Genomic DNA, 19,149 nt, shown 5'->3' with positions numbered 1-19,149 from the left:
TGGACTTTATAAAGACAAAACAAAAACGTTAGAAGACATCATATTTGCTCTCGATTCATTTCCTAAACACCACAATTTAGCCTAGCTATACTCCGAGCTGACCTTCAGACTTTGAAAACGTATACATTAGACACAAGTGTGCTTCTCCTGTAGCATCTACAGCTTGTGAAACCTCTGAAGTCTCACTGTTGAATATGTGCAAAATGGTCTTACTCTTTTTGAAACTCCTACTGAAAGCATTTACCTCTCTAGCCAGCCACAGGGTCTCTTATATCATCCAGTAACAGCCTATACAAAGGCTGACAGACACAGGCTGATGATTCTTTTTTGGTAGCAGACTTTCCTAGCTTACAGAAGGAAAACCATCACACATGCTGGTAAGAAAGGTGGTGTGCTCTCTCACACTCATGCTGCAACTGGAAAAATGAAGTAACAGCTAATACGGAAATATTACTGGCACATCAGGCAAAACTTTCACCTGAACAACAGCTATGATATATATATATATATATTTTTTTTTCAGTTAACCTATTTAAAAATGAGACAGCATAGTGCTGATCTAGGTATGTTAGAGAGTAATCTGACACAGTTGACTTAAGTGAACCTGCCCTGCCTCCCCCAAAGGCCATGCAACCTTTACAAAACAGCTTCACTTCTACAGACTGTCACTGACATGGCACCCACCGCCACAATGCTCCATTCTGTCTGTACATCCACAGCAGCACTATTGTGCTGGCTCAACCCATACGCTGGGAACAAGTAAACAATTTAAACGTATGTATACCTGTATGTACCCCCCTCTGCTATGTCTTTGGTGGCCAAATGACCACTCATGGGATTTTTGCATACCTATCTATCGTGTTCCCAGCGCAGATGATATGGGAACACAGAGGAAGTGGCTTGCAGTTACGCAACGAAGCCAGCAGAGAAGAGTTCTTGTTACATGAGACTCATACAGCTATTAAGTCTTTTGTATACTGCAGTTCATGTCACTCAATTGTTTTTGAAACCCATCAGACTAAGCCTTAAAGCCCCAGTCCACAAGGTTAAGTTTAGGAATAACTGCAGTGCAGGTAGCACTGTTTACTTACGGAAGGGGAACAAGCCAGACCTGTTCTCGTACCGCCTAACCCCTGCAAGAAATGGCAGACAGCAAATGGAGGAGCAGAACTAACACACGGCACTGTGTTTCTCCTACCGCACAGATCTTCAGTGGCTTCTGGTCTGACCCTAACCTCTGACTGTAGACATGGAGGTGGATGAAGTAAGCGTTCACCCTCCCATTATGTCCTACTACTTGTTCCAGCCTCCACTTTCTTCTTCCCTATTTTGTGTCACTCCACCAGTGTAAAACCAAGGGGAGTGATCTGTATGAAAACAAACCTTTCCCTCCACCTCATTTGGTCAGGCCAAGCAAACAGCTTTGCCAGGACACAGCTGAAGGCATGGTGCAGGCACAAAAATGGGTAAGTGGAGTGGGTAGAGACAGGGGAGGCTTACAGGGAGAGAAGGAGCACAGCTCAGCCTGCCAGCGTTGCTTGAACAAATGCTCATGAAACTACACCATGAGCCCTCCTTAGTATGCTTGCTCAGAACAGCAGTATGATTCAGAGTTGCTTCAAGTATGAAACCTGGGGAGAAAAATAATTGATGTAGGGAGGAAGAAAAGGTACCATATGCACATAAACATCGCAAAAAAAAAAAAAGTAAACGAATTAGAATGTCCGTCAGCCAGTAAAATGCCCTCCAGTTTTGAAAACCATCAGGCCCCAACAAGAATCTACCCTAACAACACAGGGAAAACCTGCCCAGAAATAGTAGGCACCGACTGAAGTCAGCCCGTCAATAAGTACAGCAAACAAAGACTGCTCAGATTAAAGGAGCTCTCTTGCTAGAAGCAACTGCCTGGAATTTCCCCTGCGCTCAAGCTGACTGTCAGAGTCAGGATTTTCTCCTGATTACATCCTCAAATTCCATAGAGCAGCCCTTCATAAACTGATTAACCAACATTTTCTTTTACATTTCCCTTTTGGTGTCTGGAAGCATGCAAAGCAAAACATTCTTACAAAAAAATAACCACCTAATTATACTATTTGCAAGGACTTTTGTTTGTATTTACGAAAGGGAAAGAGGAAATACAGAAAACTTTCATTTATTGCATACTTTTAAGCTCCATTTCCCCCCCAGAATTCACACCCCTAGGATCTGGGTATGCAGCAAGTTCGTATCTATCATATAATCATGGATCAGGAACGGTATTAGCATGGCTTTTGGCTGTACTTATAACGTATGAAGGCAATACTTCTAATGATTATGGAACTAAAATAGATGATACACCTTTCAATGCAATCATACTTTAAATCAACAGTATTGCAAGATGTATCTCAACATTTTTCATTAAATGCACTCCATTAGGAAAGCAGGGAGCAATCCCTAACAGCGATATGAAATCGGAGTTGCTTCTCCTTTCTACAGGATTTGTATTGATGAGCATGGTAACTAATGAAACCTGTTTCCCTATGTGTCCTTAGTTCCTTAAACCTCTCACTAGCACAAACTTTGCCACAACTCTCCTCTCCAGCCCCTCTGTGGTGGTTTTACCGTGCTAGACAGCTGAACACCACAACCGCTCTCTCACTCCCCCTCCTCAGATGAGGAGGGGAAGAAGTTAAGGAAAGAACAACTCATGGGTTGAGAGAAGGATAATTTAATTATAGAGAAAAAAAAATATTATTATGGAAATATTATTATTAATTAAACAATTCAACTAAAGGGAAAAAAGGGAAAGGGGAAGAGGGAGGGGAAAAGGGAATAACAAAACAAAACAAGTAAAGGCTATGTGGAAGTGCAGAGGAAAGAAATTACTCTCTACTTCCCACAAATGAGCGATGCTTGACCACGTCCTTGAAGCAGGGCCTCAACGCACGTAGCCGGTGTTCGGGAGGAGGACAGACGTTTTCGCAACAAGAGCCCACCCCTCCCCTCTTCCTCCTTTTTCCACTTTTTATTGCTGAGTGTGACATCGTATGGTACACCCTCTTATGAAGTCAAATGCACAACTTGCATTGTCAAGTGGCGGCACTTACCACAGGACCCACACACAGACCTTCCTGCTTCTACAGCCGGGAGCTATCTCCAGTGCTTCAGAACCACTCACCTATCACCCGTGACCTGGAGAACTTCTCCTTTAACGCCACAAATTTGAGATAAACTTGTTTTATTCTCCCAGTCTTTATTTTTTTTTCATGGACTGGCTTGAGGTCCTACACCTAGTAGACAACTATTAGCCACCGAATGTCCTATTTTGTGAAAAGTTAAGATTAGAACCTGAGACAGAAAGATACACATAAAATCTTATACCTAAATGCATGTGGTTGTCAGTGAAGAAGTGGATGAAAACAAAAACTCATGCTTCCTGCTTTTACCTGAAAGTACCTGAAGGCGTGTTGTTTGTTCCTTTGAACCTTTAGAGCTCATGCCTTCTGAAGTTTTCCAGATTTTCAGAAGTTTTTAACTTGAGCAGGTGGTTCATGTTACTGAAAATAGAGCCTTAAATGCCTGAAACAGGGCATTCATATTTCAACACATTTAAGAGACTGTGATCCCTAGACTCACTGTTATCTTGAAAATGTAGACCTTCATACAAAAGAGAAGAGAGGAATTTTCTCCTCTCAAGTTCATTTCCTTTCTTTGAATAGACAGCCCAAGAATACATAATTACAGATTTTTACGTACTTAAAATTGTATTCAGCTCCCTTTTCCATTCAACCTAGAGTGTTGTTCTCTTTTCAAGAGTAAGCATACCCAGTTTTCTTAGTCTTTTCTTATTCTTGATGCTCTCCCCAACACACCATTTGTGTAGTTTTTGTTTTTGTTTCTGTTTTTTATTATTTATTTTTCAGTTCCCAATACTAGACACAATATCCCAGCTGAGGACCCACCAGTGCCAAAGAGAATGACATAATTGAGTCATGTCTTTTTGTACAAGAGCCTTGTTAATACATCCCAGAATGCGTTAACTCATTTTCTGTGGTCCATTATTACAAAAAAAAAAAATAATTCCTGCACTACAAGCAGTTATTTTGCATCCTCTGTTCTTTTTCATTCCCTTCCCTAGAGACTTTCTGTTTATTCCTGAGAGGCTGTCAAAAGGGGATTAGTGGCTGACCTGCTGGAGGCAACCACGTTTGACAGATTTAAATTAACAGATTTGGTATTATCAAGATCCTAAAGCAACTTGTTGTTCTAAATTCTCTTTGAAGTGTACAAGTCACAACTAACAGAGCAAATATGAGGAACTGAGATAGACACTTAAAAATGAAAAGCCAATCCAAAAAATATTTTAACAGTAAGAAGATGCCTTCTCTAGTAGCCACTCCTTACTATTTCTGTTCCTTTAATCATAATCTACAACTCATTTTCCCACAAACCACAAGTGCTGAATCATGTAAGACCTAAATTGACATAAAAATAACAAAATTCTGCTACTTGCAGCGTTTCCCCTGGGGAGATCAAAAAGTTCAAAACATTTTCTCTCAGTGACACACAGCATTATGGACTGCAAAAAAAATGGCATTCTAATTTTTTAAAACATTTTCTTTCTCTTATAATGATTCCAAACAATGGTCTTTTCTGCTAAATCAGGCAAATCATAAATAAGACTAAGGAACGATGAGCAGATTTGAAAGCACAAATGTCCTTCGTGGTACTGTAAACATTGCCTCTCCAAAATCAGGCTGAAGACCAATTTTTTTTCCATTTTAAGAACAAAAATAAAGTGTGTTCTCCTCCTGCACATAAGAAAATATTAGTCATGGTAGATAATTTTAAAAACGCTTTTTCATAAGGAATACATGGCAGCATAGCAAATGAGAAGATGTCATTAGACATTAAAGAATAAAACAGTTGAATGCAATGGATTTTTTGAACAAACTAGTCAAAATAAGTGACAGATCTGGTAATACCTGAGAAGAATAAGGATAATTATCATTAATAGTAGTACCCTTTGGGCCATGTTGTAGGGACCTTCACACATATGCCTCTTATCTGCAACTGTGTTCAAGTTCTCTTGGAATTATAAAATCCTCTACTATAACTCTATAAAAATATAAAAATAATTATATAAAACATACCATGTCAGTGGCAAAAACAAAACAACAACAACAACAAATGTTAGGAATTATTAGAAAAGGACTGGAGAATGAAAAAGAAAACATAATTCTACCATATAAATCCACAATGTACCTACATCTTGAGTAGTGTGTTCAGTTACAGCCTCTCCTTGCAAACAGTGTCTAGTAAAACCAGAAGATATATGGAAGGGCAACAAGAATGAGCAACGATATGGAAGAAGTCCTGTGAGAGAACCAGTTAAACAGACTCTTTAAGCTCAAAGATAAATATTTGGAGGGATATGGTATGTAATGAGAAGGGCAACGTGGAAAAGATGGAATACTTCTAGTAGACAAACTAGGCAAGACCATCTGGCTTAAAAAGAAAAAAAAAAAAAAAAAAAAGAATCAATCAAGTGGTACTTCCTCATACAACACATAATTAAACTTCAGACTCTTCAGACTTACAGCCGTAACTGAAAGTTCACCCAGGTTGCAAAGTCGAAAAAAAAAAAAAAAAAAAAGGAGAGAAATTCCTGGTAGAAAAATTCACTGAAATTATTAAGTTATTAAATACAGAAATACTACTTGAAGTCAAAAAATACCTCAGCCATAAATCCATGGAGACTAGGAGAATAAATGGAGGAAATAGAGGCAATATTACTATGTGACTGTCTCACTCAAACTGTTTTTCCACTGCCACTACTGGCCATCATCAGAGATGAGATTCAGTGCTAAATTAACCCATGAACTGAGCTCATATTCTTCTGGTATTATCGAGCTGTGCAAATCAATTGAAGGTAAATTATCTAAGATTCCGTGCATGAACCCTTTCCTTCTGCACAGAAAGTTATGCTGGTGCAGCCTACTGTTCAGCAAGCCTTTTAAAGATATTATTATTAAGAAAAAAAAAAAAAACAATATGAAAATGATTCACAGTGATTATTGAAAAGACCTACTGTTCGCAGCTTAATAGCATCCAGAGAACTGTCACTTATCTGAAAAAGATTTTGCTTATTTCAAGTTTTGTGCCAATCTCTAACCTACACAAGTTTTCCCACCCCCAAAAAAATCCATAAAAGTCCTCAACGACCTCCCAAATATAAATTTAACACGGAGAAATGGTTCGCTGGGTTTGTTTTTCAATCGAAAGTCTTTGTGATTTTGATATTAATATCACTGCGTAACCGGAAATTCAGCTGCACGAATGCTGTGCTAATTGCGAACCAGCAATGCATTTAGGTCAACATATGTGCAAATGTTTAAGCATTTGCAAGATCATATAGACAATATAGGATTTTAGGACAAGCTTTATTTTTTCTAGACCATTCTACATCTTCCTAGGCTTTCATTGACTGGGGAGAAGAATCACAACTTGCTCTGTAGAACATATGGTCATTTGTAGGCCAAGCACCAAATTTAATCCCTTATTTCTGAAAAAAAAAAAAAAGTAGTGAAAATTCTTTGCAGTTTGGATAGCTGATTTTCAGAAACATTTAGAGTCACCTTACTGCCATGATTTTGAAGCAGTTAGATTCCCTCATGATCATTTCTGACTTATGTATTCCCTAATTATTCTTTTTGTCCATAATATACTCATACTCTTGTTTGTTAGTTATATTTTTTAGTTTACTATTATTAAAATCTACAGAGAAAGCACAGATGATAACACAGACAAAAACGGTAGTTCTAGGAGTGGAAAAATAAAAGCTCTGCTGTTTAATTAAATGTACGTTAACCAAAATACAACAGTCCATTCTTCCCAAAAGGGACAGGCAACAATGGCATCACGAAAAGGAAGCACAGTCTAAGGTCCCAGTTAAAGGTCACCTGTCTGCCAGAAAGAAAAATCTCACCCCAATGGTTAAGGCTACCAAAACCTGCCGGGAAGTGACACTCTTCTGCAACATCTTCTAGGAAACTGACAATTGATGACATAGGTTCAGGAACAAGTGGAAATACCTGACCTCCTCCTCTCTCCGATGACAAAATGAAAGAAATGACCAAATATTCGTAGCGTAGTTTTGTTATTATTTATTATTTAATTTACGTTTTATTTACATTTGCCTTCTGCCTTTTCTTTTCACCTCAGCTTGTGAACTCCTCAAGGCACCCAGCCTGCACCCAAGATGGACCTGTCTGACAACCTGGAGCTGCTGCTCGTGGCCAGCTTTAGCTTCGCAGGTTGGCTGCAGAGGGAAATGAGGATACGCTTCTCCCTATTTTACTTAACCATTCTTTGCCTCTTCTTGTTTTTCCTACCTGACAGTTCTTAAATTCGATATTATTTAGCTGATATGAAAGAAAGTATGTGGGTGTATGTTAAGAAAAGAATGATCTGCACAGCTCTGTCACTTAACATCCTATGGAAGTGAGGGTGGACGTGATCAAAAAGCATTCACCAAATTAACAGAGAGAAGAGGGTTTGCATATCCTTAGCCTATTTTATCTTGCTAAACACTTTCACAGTTCAAAACAGTGGGATAATTATTTGCATTAAAATATGTTTAAGTCCTCCTGACAGCAATAAGAAAACTCAAATGGAATGAATTGGCAGAAGTGTCAGAGAACGTTTACTTTTAAAAGATTTAAAAGGCAAAGTTCATCTCTAATGTCGACATAACAGATAAAAATTCCAATATTCTTCTTGCCTAAGGATAAATATCCTTTCAAAACATCCAACATAGGTTTTTAAAACAAATACTAGCAGATTAATTACAAGAGTGCACTTTAAACCAACCAAAATTAATCTACTGATTTAAAATAAGAAAGCATAATCTCCATGCTTCAAATGATAGCTGGCATGCTTACAACCAGATGTAGCTCTGTTCCAAGAAATTATTGCAAGACTTTCCAAAGTATAAGACAATATAAACTTAAGACTGTGTTGTACAAATTACATCTTCCTTCTGCCTCCTTTTTAAGAGAAGGTCCTAGAACTTGACTAAAATCTTGAATTGAATCTTTCAGCTACAGAAAAGCAAATGCAATTAGATAGGTGGCAGAACAAAGACCTCAACCACATTTTGGAAACTTTCATCATTAATTGCAAATGCGTGCTGTTCTTGCCCTGCAACTGCTTTAAAGAACCATTTACACTTTTTACAAAGAGCTGCTTCAATAATCTGGGGGGGGGGGGGATTGTCCATAATACTTGCAGGTTTTCAACTTATTTACTTCATTTTAGGGAAGGTACACACAGAGTCTTCTGTTCACACTGCTGAGCTTGTTCTCTATTCCTCAGCTCCGGCTGCTACCTTCCTCAAACAAAATATCTCATCTGTTGGTGTAGTCTATATTGACATTAAAAAGATAATCCACTGCTGACAATAAGTACAAGCAATGGATTAAGCTATGGAAGTGCTGAAAAAAAAAGAATTTGCAAAGGTCTAAGTTGGCAATGCTCAATGCTGTTCTAGAAACTCCAGTTAGAATTGCATCACACGGTGAAGAAAGGGCATGCAGCTCAGATTTATGGCTGTCGTGCTAATGAACACTCACTTCTTTGAACCTCTAAACAATGACACTATTATTGAGTAGGTGATATCCTCTGGTCCATAGGTCTCTGCTGCCTTTGGTGATGATATGCATACATACAATGATTTACCGCTGGTGTACATTTTTTTTGTATCATGGCCACTGAAGTCAAAAGAAAGATTCTCCCTGACTAGTAAACCCATTACTTTCACAAAGCACTCAAAAATGGCAAAAGTAGTACATCAAGCAGACATCTTTGGCTTAAGACATTTAAAGAATTAATTGATAATGAGGACAATTGTTCCACATATTCTGCTATGTTTACCTTTTCTCTGGCTGTAATGGAAAATTTGTTTTAATGCAGTTTATAAATAATGATAATTTATTAAAAATTTTACTGCCCTTCCTCTGCAAACTGCCACTTGTGAAACTATGAAATGTCATCATCCTCAGACTAATTGGATAGTGTGTCTTCATTAAGACTGTGACTACCATTCTTGTGTATTTACATTTAGTTTCATCACAATTCAGTTTTATCTACACACCAGGGAACAAACAAATGAAGTTCTTGCAGAGATTTTAAAATGCATCTTAAGCCTTAATAAACTAAATACTAGTTTGAAATTAAATCTTCTAGAGATTTTGATGCCAATCAACCTAAGTGCTGAAAACTGAAAGAATTTCCTTCCTGTTTCTTCCTTGAAGGAAGACCAGGAATCAAGAGCAATCTGTGATCCCAGACAGCATGTTCGTCTCCTTCAGGCACCAGATGAGCCAACGATGTTACTCCGGCTGCTTTTCAGCATCTCACTGTCTGAGGTAGAGAAGGACTGCTGCCACCTGCACAGCTTACAAAAGACACCTAAGCAGCAGCCAAGAGTTTGCGAAGGAATACAAAATAGCCACCACACCTGTAAATAAATCAGGAAGCTTCACAGATCTGGGGCTAGTGTAAAGATAACGATCAGACTAACTTATCACTTCCATCTTTCCTTAACTTAAAATTAGGGTATACTCTGAAAAACACCTGATGAACAAAAAAATATTCTAGAGCTCATAAATAATCCTGTAATATATTTTTGGTTCCGCAATGAAAATCAGTCACTCCTACTTAAAATGATAATTCAAGTTATTAGTCTTCCAGTTGCCATCAAATCAAATATCCAAATTTAGAAGTAAAAATATTTTTATCCTTCTAAAGTGCTATGGAAGTATATAAAGTTTCTGGCTAAAATTGGAGCAGAAAAGACAGAATGTGAAATTTATTATTATTAATTTACAGTATTAGGCTGGATGCTGGCTTGACTTTCAAAAAGCCCCCAACTAATTTGTATTCATAGGTACAGAATGTGAAGTAAGACAAGTAAATGTCAACAATTTTGGAGACAACAGAAGCTTTAGTTAGCAATAATAATGAATGATAATATCTTTACAGTTTCACAGCGAAAGCCTCTGTGTTGTGTGATGATAATAAGTGAGGCAGGTTGGGTGAAGTATAAATCTAACCCCACTACGTGGGAAATCAGATTCACGATGTAAAATAGCAAACACTCAATTTGGTGCTGCTATGATGATGTAATATTGAATATAACACTACTGTTGATTCATAAGAAGCATTGTTAATAACACTTTCTCAAATAATTGTCTTTTCAGACTGAAATTCATTATTTTACATTGAAAGCTATGCAACAATACATTCTAAAGAAGGCAAATACATGGGAAAGGTGAACCCCTTCTGTCTATTTTGTCTTAAAAATATAGAGATAGCAAGACCTAGAAACAATCACAAACTCTAGTACCTACTTCTTTTTATTTTTTCTGAATACTGCAGTTCGTTTGTGATTATCCACGGGACTTCCTATGGCTCTCAGTCTCGGCATTTCTGCTGTTAACGATCTGGGGCCTAAGCAGATCTCCAGCTCCTTTCCAGGGACACAATTTTTTTATTTACTTATCTTTGGTATAAGTTCTTAACAGTTGTGGTTCAGTGACTTTGGAACAAGGGGAGGAAGAACTATGTTCTATACTTTATTAAACAGACTGGTGTTTTGCTAAAGCAAAAACCTTACCTTATTTTTATGCTTGATCATAAGGAATTCCTTCATCCTAAAGCAAGCACAACCGCTCTCCTGCCCCCCCTCCACCCCCCCAAAAAAAAAAGTCTGTTTTAAGCAAGAAATCCTGAGCCTCATGGAAGAGCTATAATTTTCACAAACCACTTCCAATTAAAACCAATTTTAAGCCTCAATTGTGTTTTCAGTAAAACCTGAGTATTTATTAAAGAATTACAATAAGGAAATTAAAACCATGGTAGATTTTAATACTTTTACTGTTTCATAATATATTAAAGAAAGGTATTTGTTCATTTGTTTGTTTCCCAACATTGCCCTATACTTGTTTGCAATACAATCCACATTCTAGTTTTGAAACTACATGGTTAAAATAATACCTAATTATTTCTGAAAGCACTACTGGATGGACTGATCCATTAACAGCAAACTAAATCCTTAGAGAGAATGCAAACAACATAACATATAACACTTAAGTATACTCTTGATCTCAGGTATGAAATGTTTACAATTTTGTACTTTAACATTGACTAGTCAGAACATTAGGGCCACGACTTGCCGATTTAATGAAAACCAGACACGCTTTCACAAAATCTGTATGCAAACGGGTATTTCATACTGAGGGAAAGGTATCATCGGGCATCAGCAGAATCTGCTCTTAACATGACAAGAGCTCAACTTCAGTATCTGCTGTTAATTAATCATTAGTGTATAGCATAAGAACGAGCACTATCACAACAAAGAAATTTCATCTCTTGAGTAATTGCTACTTCTCCCCAATACTCACTACTTTTCAATATCAGTCCTCTTGACAATATTAACCTGTGTGTGACTACAGAGTTGCCAACAACTCCAGGAGCGTATGCAATGTTTTCAGCTGTCCTTCTTTGACAGTCTTCTTCATTAGTTTTTGAAGTGTTTTTAATTCAGGGTAGTAATAATGTTGTTGAGCCTATACAATTTAATCATCACACGGCCCTCTAGATCCTTTCCAAGTTTGTGAAAATAAGAAAAAATGAAGAACAACCAGTGTGCCATCTTAGACCAAGAAAAAGGCAAATGATGATGTTTAAAAGTTGCCTTGACTCTTAAAAGTTAATTTTCACTTGAAACTATAGTAATATTAAGTATTATGATCACAGGTAAATATAAAAATCTGTGGCTGTTCATCTTACCAAAATGGTAAATGAAGCCCTAAAGTAAAAATTGAGACAGAAAGAAAAATCACATCAAGCCACTTCTAGCAATATTCACTGTATTCTCTCTTTTATGATATTTTTATGTAAAACTTGGTATATTTTCATACTCCTAAGAAACACGGAAATACTGTGAGTTATTTGAAAACCAAAAAATGTTAGATGATGTTGTTTTGTAACTCCTTTGGGCTACATCAAGTACATATTACAGGGAAACTTAAACACGTTGTGGCCAAATAGGGTATTAAAGTCACAGCATTAACTGCACAACCTGAGGAAGTTTAACTGTATACGAACCCTATTTATCATGTTTTTCATCTTTTATTTAACTCTTTATTTAGGATAAAGATTTTCTGGAGCCCAGTGATATACTTCCCTTCAGCAAGATCTCCAGTTACTCCAAACACTGCGACTCATGTCATGTAAACCAGAAGCCACCAGGCAAACTCTGAATTTGAGTATTATGTCTAAGAAGAACTCGGAATGCTTAACAGAAGTCCATGTAATTTCCAATTCTGACCATAAATAATTTTTTATTTCTTGTGTTTTTACGTTACAAACATGAAGTCCTTATTTTTACAAAGAAAACGTGGAGGAAAACTAAAGTCATGAAATTGAACTCAAACTGCCATATCTGAAAATGCAGAGCAAACCACAAACCAGATTAATCTAAAGCACTTTCCCTGTCAATGCCTACATTAACATTTCACTTTTGAAAGCTGAATTAAAGAGCTTGCCTGATTGATAAAATAGCTTTACAAATTATTTTTAAAACCAGTATTCTAAAATCAGCACAAGGGACTACATTTGCACAATTCTGTGTTTTATAAAGGTTTAACTAAATACTGTTCCTCCCTAAAAACATTCTTAGCAAAGGAAAATGAATCTTTTGAGAAGTCTCCCCATTCCCCAATAACATGAAGTGTTTTCATGTTCTCTATTAAGCAAATGATTCACGTTCACTGGTGACTAGTTCGTGCAGGCAAACACTCAACTATACACTTGGGCTGTAGCTAATTGACTACCTGCTGTATACATTCATGTAACTTTTTGCATTAGCCCAATCTGAGAGATATATTATAAAAAACAATTTGACTAAATCTGGGAGGAAGACAAAGGGTAAAGGAATTACGTACCAAGCAGATTTGTTGCGCCCACAAAATTCAAATACTTTAATAAAGACAACTGAACTTGGGTAAACACATGCTTACATAATACACCATGTTTTTCCACAGCTACTAGCATAATATGCCCTTAATATGTTCACTCTGTTTCACAAAGGACAAAATAAATCCCCATCAATAAAGGATTAAAAATGGCGCAGGTCAATTCCTGTTAACTTTAGCAAATATCAATCAACACTTTGCCAAAAATAATAAAAAAATCCTTTCCAATACGCTGTGCGTGCTGCCATTTCAGTTTTTAAGCCTTTCTACAGACACTGTCCTGGAATACAGTGCTAAGATAGTGTCTAAAGTAGCCATCGGAAGAAATTTTATCTTGATTCCTTTCATGACTTCAAGGAAGAAACTACAATGGACATGTGACTTATTCACATTAATTCACTTCAAAAAAACAAACAAGCCTTAAGTATTATTTATATAATTAGACTGCACCAGCCACCCAGATATTTTTTTGGGTAAAAAATAGACTTTATTATTTAATTAACATTATATTTTATTACTTCTAACAAAAGTAACGAAAGGCAACACAAGAATCATAAAAGAAATCGAGAAACTTTTGATTTTTTTAATAACAATTAGGTAAGTCATCAAGGTAGTGTAACTAAACCAAATTAAGGACTATTTGTTAAAAAGTAGGTAAAACTATTGGGCAATCTACAGATCCTTAAAGCAATGTTAAAATGATGTATAGAGAAAATGTGTTTTAATTTTTTTACCACTAAGAACGTAAGATGTGTGGCTTGCATTTTGTAGAGAGCTATACAATTTAAAAAAACAAACAACAAAAAAAACCCAAAATACATATCTGAGTACAAATGCGAATCCCATCCTCACTCAAGTTGTTGGAATTTCAGTCAGAAATTTTAATTAGGACATGATTTCACCCACAGGAAATCAGTATTTTAAGTCCATTTATTTTGAAGAGCAATTTTCAAAATTAAATGTATATTAGTTAATTTGTATGCAATTTAAGTATGCATATCCAAGCAGATCCAATATGTCACAAATATATTTAAATTAGTGTCTCACAAGTGTTGGCCATATTGTGCCATCAGTGAAGTTTTTGCATATCATGAGGGATCTCTGTAAAGACTCATGGTACAGTGCACTCATTTTACCACATTTTGCATGCAATTTACTTGAAATACATCTGAAACTAAAATACACTGATTTCTAAGACAAAGATTACACAACTAACATTATCCAAAAAAATAACACATCTGCAATTCATATTGCAACAATAGGGGCTGCTGTCTTAAACTGCTCACTACCATCCATACTGCTACAAATCCTAAAATTACCTCTTTTCTCATTCAGAGGAAGAAGGGTCACATTTGTCATATTTTAGAATGTGCCAAAATTTATCCCAGAGGCAATACCTAAGCCCTGCCTAAGTCAGCATTTTTTCCTTTAGATCTGCTTTTAAATACAGATGGTAGAATAGCAAGCATTGAATGAACACTATTAAATACTTCATTGGTTTCTCTGGTTCAGAAGGCCTTATTCCATACATCAGGTATTAATCAGAGAATCAGTAATGCTTAACACAGGATGCGCTGATTACTATCCAAGTATTTATTTTTATATCTGTCCTTATCCAAAAATACAAAATGGGTCAAAAGTTATTTCAGCTGGAAATATAAATTTACTTTAAGTTATCATTGACTTAAACTGGAGTGGAATCAAGCCCTGAAGCACAATAGCACTTTTTAAAAAAATCTGTCTTGCTCACACATCTTCAAGGAGAAAAACAACATACAAAACCAACAGACATTAAAAAAATAATAATAATCTAGCCAAACTATGTATTATACAAATACTAAACCTATGAATTGGTAAGAGAAGAAAACAGAAATAGATGAAAGTGGTACATAAAATATATTTACTTCTAAAGCAGTATTAGAATTGTCTTCCCCTTTTAAGCTTGCAACAACTATTTTTTCCTACTAGGATTATTATTTGACACTATTTCAAATAAAAAGCATACTTATTAATTTTTATTATTTTAAACAAAAATGGACTTCGGAATCAAGATTTCAAATGAATTATTACTTGCTTCATAGTCTCTCGGGCCCCATTCTTTTTCCCCTCCAAGAAGAATAAGCTTTTCCCCTCTAAAACTATCAAACTGTGAGTTCAATTTGCCCAGATACAGATGGTTTCTGTGAAAAAGGAGTTTTTTTGTAAAAAATAATAATAATGAATATTTATCCAGCCCTATGGAAAGTCCGCTTCCGTTTTCTTACCCTCCAAGAGCTCAGAAAAACAGATGTACTATAGAGAATGACAAAAGATATATTCAACTAGTTATTTTACCCAAACAAAAACAAATTTGTTTTACCCAATACAAATTGAAGAAAAGAAGATAATATGAGCAACAAATGCCTGAGAACTGAAATACCTGCATAAGACAAATGTTTCATGTCAAATTTGACTTCCATTTCTAAGAGTTTCTCATTTTCACTAACTTACATCTACCAATTGAGCAATTATGCCATATGTGGGTGTACCTTACAGTCGTTTTCTTAACATCTGCATTCTGTGTTAAATTTTAACTGTACAAGATGTCTGATATTTTTTCTTTATCTTGAACCTTCAAAGTGGTAGCTTTACCAGAGGCAAAACCACACACCAGAGAATATGAGTCATATAATAAAGAAACGACTCTTTCCCTTCTCCCTCTTCCACCCTGAAGCTATAATAACCTAAAGACACTCTATTGTAAATGGCTTCTTTGGTTATATTGATAGCACGAACAACTCATAATCATTTAGCCAACGAAGGAAGACTTCTATAGTCCTCATTGTATCCATAACACATTGTTATTGATATTTACGGATTATATATATATATATATATATATATATATATATATAAATTCTAAGTCCAATTCAAAATTATTCAACTGCAAAAATATTTTTAAATAATATTCATTATGTCTGTGCAGTTGCTTTCATGTCATGCATAAAACATCAACCATACCACACACGTTTCTATAAATAATAATGTAAAAAGATAAAAATAATCAAATGTAAGATGCCTATGCAAGTTAATCCAAATGGTATCTCTAAGTTGAGTACAAAAGAGTAACCTCCATACAGAAATCCCTAGTTTTCACATGGTTCCGTATCAAAAGATGGCTCACACTCACAAACAACTAAACCACTGCTAAGGCCAACTATAATAAACAGATAAGGAAGCAAACCACCTTACTCAACCACTGCTTACGTGAGTTTCCACTCTGAAGTGCAGTGAGTATGGAAAATGCTACTGGGACCGCTCCATCCTTCTAAATCCTTTTCTGCAGGTAAACTGTAACTCCTCAGACTGACATCCTGCATTTAATTCCATGCAGGAAAGCAGCTTTCAACAGAGTCTTATTTCAAGTGTCAATATGTCTAATTATATCAGAAATTTTAAAGAGAAGAACTAAATACAGAAACAGCATTTACAAACATCAGCAAATAAATCAGTAGTGACAAAACCAAGCAACACTAGAACAGGTGAAACCACCACAGTCCCGTAAGAAAGTTAACCCAGCGGTAAAGCTGGCTTGAGCTCTTCTCATGACCATCTTCCAAAAAGTCACACAACAACAACAACAAAAAGCCAGCAACATTTCAGCATATGGAAGTGAATTGATGCGTTCCCCCTCAAAGCAGAATGAAGCAGTGGTTTCTAGTCTTACCTGTGTATAGTCAAAGTCAGAAAGAGGAGCTATGCTCTTGATGTAGTCCATTCGAAATTGGTTTTCTGGGTTGGCCAATGGAACTGGGGGTATTAAAGTGCTCATAGCTGAAACTATAGTCTAGAATTGGATAAAACAAAAACAAATACATTAATCTGGATAAATGTAAGATGCAGGATCAATAGAAGATAATCCAATCTGATCAGCAAAATGGGATTTCTCTCTGCACAATCTTAGAGAGCACAATCCTTATCATTTCCAGCACACCCAAGCATTGAAGAACAGTATAAAGTGTGTTCTTACCACAATCGCATCTTTAACATTTTTCCGAATATCCAGTATTTTCTGTTTCTTTTCTCTGCATTAAAACAGAAATATTATCACTTTGATCTTTTTCTTCCAAAGCAGCTCAGTCAGTTGTATTTATTTATTTATTTATTTTCACTGATCTCTTGTTTATCTGCTCCTCAGTCATTACAACATACTAACTGAAAACAATAGCAAGACAAATATGTCTTACCACTCATCCCTTTTCTCACACGGTATGAAGAGCAATCCACGTTCATCTCTATTTTGTTTTTTGTTTTTATAATCAGACAATGATAGCCACATCTGCAAAGCATCCCCTGATGAAACTAGAAGTCATTCTTTCATTCCTACAGCATGCTGCAGATATGCTCGAAATTAACAACATCTAGGTGAAAGTCAGCAGATACCTAAAATTAACGCTATAGATTATTAATGATTTCCGGGAAAGAGTTCTTGAGAGAGAAGATGATGTAGCCTCAGAAATCAGGAGGATTTCTAACAAACGTGCAGAATTAGTTTCAGTTTTACACTCAGCCCAGTACCGGAAAAACAGCAGCCACTGTCATCCTGAATGTGACTTGACATGTATTTTTGTATCACGGACAGATGCAATATTTAGTTATTTGCTTCTATGTAAAAAGTAGTCGCCATGTTGTTGCTACACAGGGGCCTGTCAAGCGCTGCAGTAGCAACAGTGTGAAATACAGTAAAGGGGCCAGAAGGAGAAAATGCAAATAGACAACAGCAGCAATTTCCTTATTCTCGCTCCCCTTTCTCCCCTCCCTCCCCCAAAACGCAGTGCCCAGCCACCAAACGGCAGAGGATGCCAGGAGAAATTTCCTGAGCCTTAACCTGCTTCGAGCATGCAACGCAAAAAGCAGCCACGACGCCAGAGCGATCCTTACTCTGAATTAAATCCGTTGACATGCAGGATCCTCATCTGTTTCACAATAGTGCTTTTCCCTGACTCACCAGCCCCTGGAAGAGAAGGAAGGGAAGGGAGACCATTAGGAGACGAGCCTCGGGATGGCCTTTTTATTATGCTTATGGTTATTATTATTTTTTTTCGGCCGCGGGAGCATCTCCCACCTCCGGCTGCGTTTCCCCGCGGTCGCATCCGTGCGGCTCGCCCCGAGCCCGCTCCGCGGTGGCCCCGCGGTGGCTCCGGCCCCGACCCTGACCCCGGTCCCGATCCGGGCTGGGTTTGGGGCTGCCTTTGGGGTTGGGGTGGCAGCACCCCGCTTCTCCAGGGCCCCCATCCTTTGGGGGGGGGGGGGGGGGCCTCGCTCGGCCGCCCCCCCACCCCCCCTGCCCCCGTCCCCGCCGCCTTACCCAGCAGGAGCAAGCGGTGCGTCGCTTTGTAAGCCAGCCGCTCCTTCTGCAACTGCTTCTCTATTTTTTTGTTGGCTTCTCGCTGCGCTTTCTCATCGATACGCTGGTCCTCCGTTTTGCTGTTGCCCAAACACCCCATAGCCGCTGCCGGGGAGGGATGTCAAAGCGCCGGCTTTGCGCAGCGGGTTATTTACAGGGGGAAGGGGAGGGAGGGGAGGGGGGGGGGGGAGGGAGGCGTCGAAGACCAGGCTCTAAAATCCCGATATCCCTGCGGCGGTTTCTCTTCGCTCCTTGCCCCCGCCTCGCTCCGATAAAATGGTCTCTGGTCGCCCTCTGATCAAAACGGAGTTTGTTTGCTTCCCTCCCCGAAGGCGATGCGGGGAGCAGCCGGCGGAGGTGGCCGTGCCCGAACGGGGGGGGGGCGGGCCCGCCGGGGGGGCCAGCGATCCGCCGGCAAACGGCTCACATGCAACGGCGGAGAGGCAGCGCAGGGCTCCTCCTGGAAACCAGCCTGGTGCCGCTCTCCTCGCTCCCTCCCCACCGCGCACACAATCCCTATATTTCTCTCCGAAGGGCTATTTTTGTCTCTCCAACTCAGCACTGCCTCTCTCTGCCAGACCAGGAAACGGGCAGGCTGCAACCCCTGCGCGCAGGGCGGGCAGAGCACACGAGGTAGCAGCCGGACCCCGACACCTGGGGGGGACCCGGACGGGGCCAGCGCCCGCCGCCCGCCGCTGCCGGGGGGGCCCCGAGCCCCCCGCCCGCCGCCCCCCGCCGCCCCCC

General features: G+C 38.3%; 1 protein-coding gene across 1 annotated transcript in view; it reads right to left on the bottom strand.

Moving 5' to 3' along the window:
- Positions 1-18,909, bottom strand: part of GNAL (G protein subunit alpha L) — a 120,248-nt gene extending 101,339 nt beyond the window's left edge. The window contains exons 1-4 of the mRNA XM_035318318.1: positions 18,367-18,909; positions 17,940-18,012; positions 17,029-17,083; positions 16,726-16,845 (exon numbers count right to left, since the gene is read on the bottom strand). Of these exons, the coding sequence (XP_035174209.1) occupies positions 16,726-16,845; positions 17,029-17,083; positions 17,940-18,012; positions 18,367-18,505 (387 nt within the window). The 5' untranslated portion in view covers positions 18,506-18,909. The remainder of the gene's footprint in view (positions 1-16,725; positions 16,846-17,028; positions 17,084-17,939; positions 18,013-18,366) is intronic.
- Positions 18,910-19,149: the final 240 nt, after the last annotated feature.

This window comes from Oxyura jamaicensis, chromosome 2 (assembly GCF_011077185.1).
Source record: "Oxyura jamaicensis isolate SHBP4307 breed ruddy duck chromosome 2, BPBGC_Ojam_1.0, whole genome shotgun sequence".
Lineage (NCBI taxonomy): Eukaryota > Metazoa > Chordata > Aves > Anseriformes > Anatidae > Oxyura > Oxyura jamaicensis.
The sequence above is the reverse complement of the archived record's forward strand: the minus strand, read 5'-3'. Positions and strand labels throughout refer to the sequence as shown.